This window comes from Octopus bimaculoides, chromosome 18 (assembly GCF_001194135.2).
Source record: "Octopus bimaculoides isolate UCB-OBI-ISO-001 chromosome 18, ASM119413v2, whole genome shotgun sequence".
In the NCBI taxonomy this organism is placed as follows: domain Eukaryota; kingdom Metazoa; phylum Mollusca; class Cephalopoda; order Octopoda; family Octopodidae; genus Octopus; species Octopus bimaculoides.
The window spans coordinates 37,971,609-37,973,909 of record NC_068998.1 but is presented as its reverse complement, the minus strand read 5'-3'; the positions used below and the strand labels follow the sequence as shown (position 1 = coordinate 37,973,909).

The 2,301-nt window shown below is 46.2% G+C and overlaps 1 protein-coding gene across 1 annotated transcript in view; it reads right to left on the bottom strand.

Annotated features, from left to right (window-relative positions):
* The window catches only part of LOC106876095 (uncharacterized), a 174,734-nt gene that overhangs the window by 3,075 nt on the left and 169,358 nt on the right, over window positions 1–2,301 (bottom strand). The window contains exon 6 of the mRNA XM_014924508.2: window positions 1,026–1,214. Within this exon, the coding sequence (XP_014779994.1) occupies window positions 1,026–1,214 (189 nt within the window). The remainder of the gene's footprint in view (window positions 1–1,025; window positions 1,215–2,301) is intronic.

Here is a 2,301-nt window from a genome sequence, read left to right as displayed (position 1 = left end):
CCCTTCACCCCCTCCTCCCCCTTTCCCTTCCCCTCCCCCTCTTCCGCCTCCCACTCCCCCTCACCACTCCTCTGTGCAGTTCCCAAGTACAGGGCATTTTCCCGACCACCACCCCCTTCACTCAGCTCCACCTTGTAATCTCTGAATAGGTCACTACATTGGCTCACATGTGCCCTCTCCACTCTACCTTCTCCTCACCCTCCGGTACTGCCAGTACACTCTTGCACATTCTCTTCCATGCAGCCTTGACTTCTGTCATTGCTCTTATCCCCCGAGCATATTCTGCCATCTCAGTCATATTCTGCCATCTCAGTCATGTTGCCTTGAATATACCTACCCATCTCCGAATACTGAATCCTCCTATTACTCTAGCCCTTATCACATATCACTCTTATCTCTATCATTCATGCCTCTATCACTAATGCTTCTCACTCTGTAAAGAGGCAGGAGAGGTGTACAGAGATGTGGTGAAGTCCTTTTTAGTGGTGCTGAGGACAGGGGTACTCTCTAGTGCTGGTGTCAAGGAAACCGTACCCAATACATTCTGTAAACTGCGAGGTTGTGAGGGGCCTTTAGTCATGTCAAGGGCATGAGACATCTCTAGCGTTAGTACCACATGCTACCACACGATACCATGTGGTATCACATGGTACCACAAGGTACCACGATAAAGGCACACAGTACATTCGGCAAAGTAGTAGGTGTCAGGAAGTGTATCCAAAGATGGAGTGCAAGCATGTATTCAGAAGTATGCCTTGAATATATGCTGACAACCCATCCAACCCGTGCCAGCATGGAAAGCAGACATAAAATGATGAAGATGATGATGATGATTATGATGATGGTAATGTAGATTAAGATCATTTTCAAACAATAAACAGATCTGCTTTGGCAGTTATTTTTAACAACGTATTATTATTAGCTTGCTGTTGGTTCATAGGCTTATGTGACATCTCCATAAACCAGAGAGGGAAACAGGAAAAAAAAATAAAACATAAACAAAAGCAACAGAACACAATCATTACTTTGTATTATATAGAAGACACCCAACCAATCGGAGAGGACGCTTGCAGGCTGCTTCTTCACTTTACTCACAAAGTGGGTTGTGTTTACGCAATGTACATTAGGGTCAACGTTGGACTGGGTCTCCAAGGGGGCCACACTTGACGATTCAGCCACAGATCCCTTCCGTCCTACTCCTCTCTCTGGAGAACCTGGTGAATAGAGGACACGAAAGAAACAGAATTAATGCTGAGATGATGAGGATGATGGTGATGGCAGCGATGAGAATGATGACGATGATGATGACGATGACGATGGTGGTGGTGGTGGGTCGGAGTGGATAGTGATGGGGCGATAGTGGGAGTGGTAGTGGTGTTTCTGATGGTAGTGATAGTTGTGATGGTGAAGATGTTGCTGTTGCTGCTGCTGCTGCTGATGATGATGGTGGTTGTGGTGGTAGTGATGATGATGATGATGACAACGGTGTTGTTAGTGGTGGTGATGATGGTGATGAATATAATGATGATGATGATGATGATGATGATGATGATGATGATGATTATGATGGTGGTGGTTGCAGTGATGAAGAGGGCAATGACAATGACTGATGATGATGATGACGATGATGCTGTTTAGCAAGCGGTGGAGGTGGAGAAGAGGAGGAAGGGGAGAGGAGGAGAGGCGCTGAGAGGGACGAGGATTGCAATGAAATTGTTGATGATGTTGAGAAGGAGAAGTTGCGTACCCAAAGGCAGTGGTGGTGGTGGTGGTGGTGGTGGGGGTGTTGGGGGTTGGATCAAAGAACAAAGATGAAGAGAGAAAGTGGAGAAAAGCAGGAGAAGTAGATGGAAGAATGAGTGAGGAAAGAGAAAGTTGGAAGGGAAAGAAAGAGGAATAGAAGAGGAGGAGGAAAAGGAAGACATCACTCTGACCCCCTTGGCCCCACCCTTTTCTGTGACTGGCCAGATCCTCTTCTTGTATACCCAGCATCAGCATCAGTTCCTGCTGTTGCTCTTGTGCACATTGGGCAGCAAGTTGATACCACTGGCCTCTGCTAACTGCAGTTTTCTCTGCATAGGTACAGGCATGGCTGTGTGGTAAGAAGCTTGCTTCCCAACCACATAGTTCTAGGTTCAGTCCCATTGCGTGGCACCTTGGGCAAATGTCTTTTACTACAGCCTCGGACTGACCAAAGCCTTGCAAGTGGATTTGGTAGACAGAAACTGAAAGAAGCCTGTCGTATATATATATATATATATATATATGTATTGTTATATAGGTGTGACTGTGTGGTAAGAA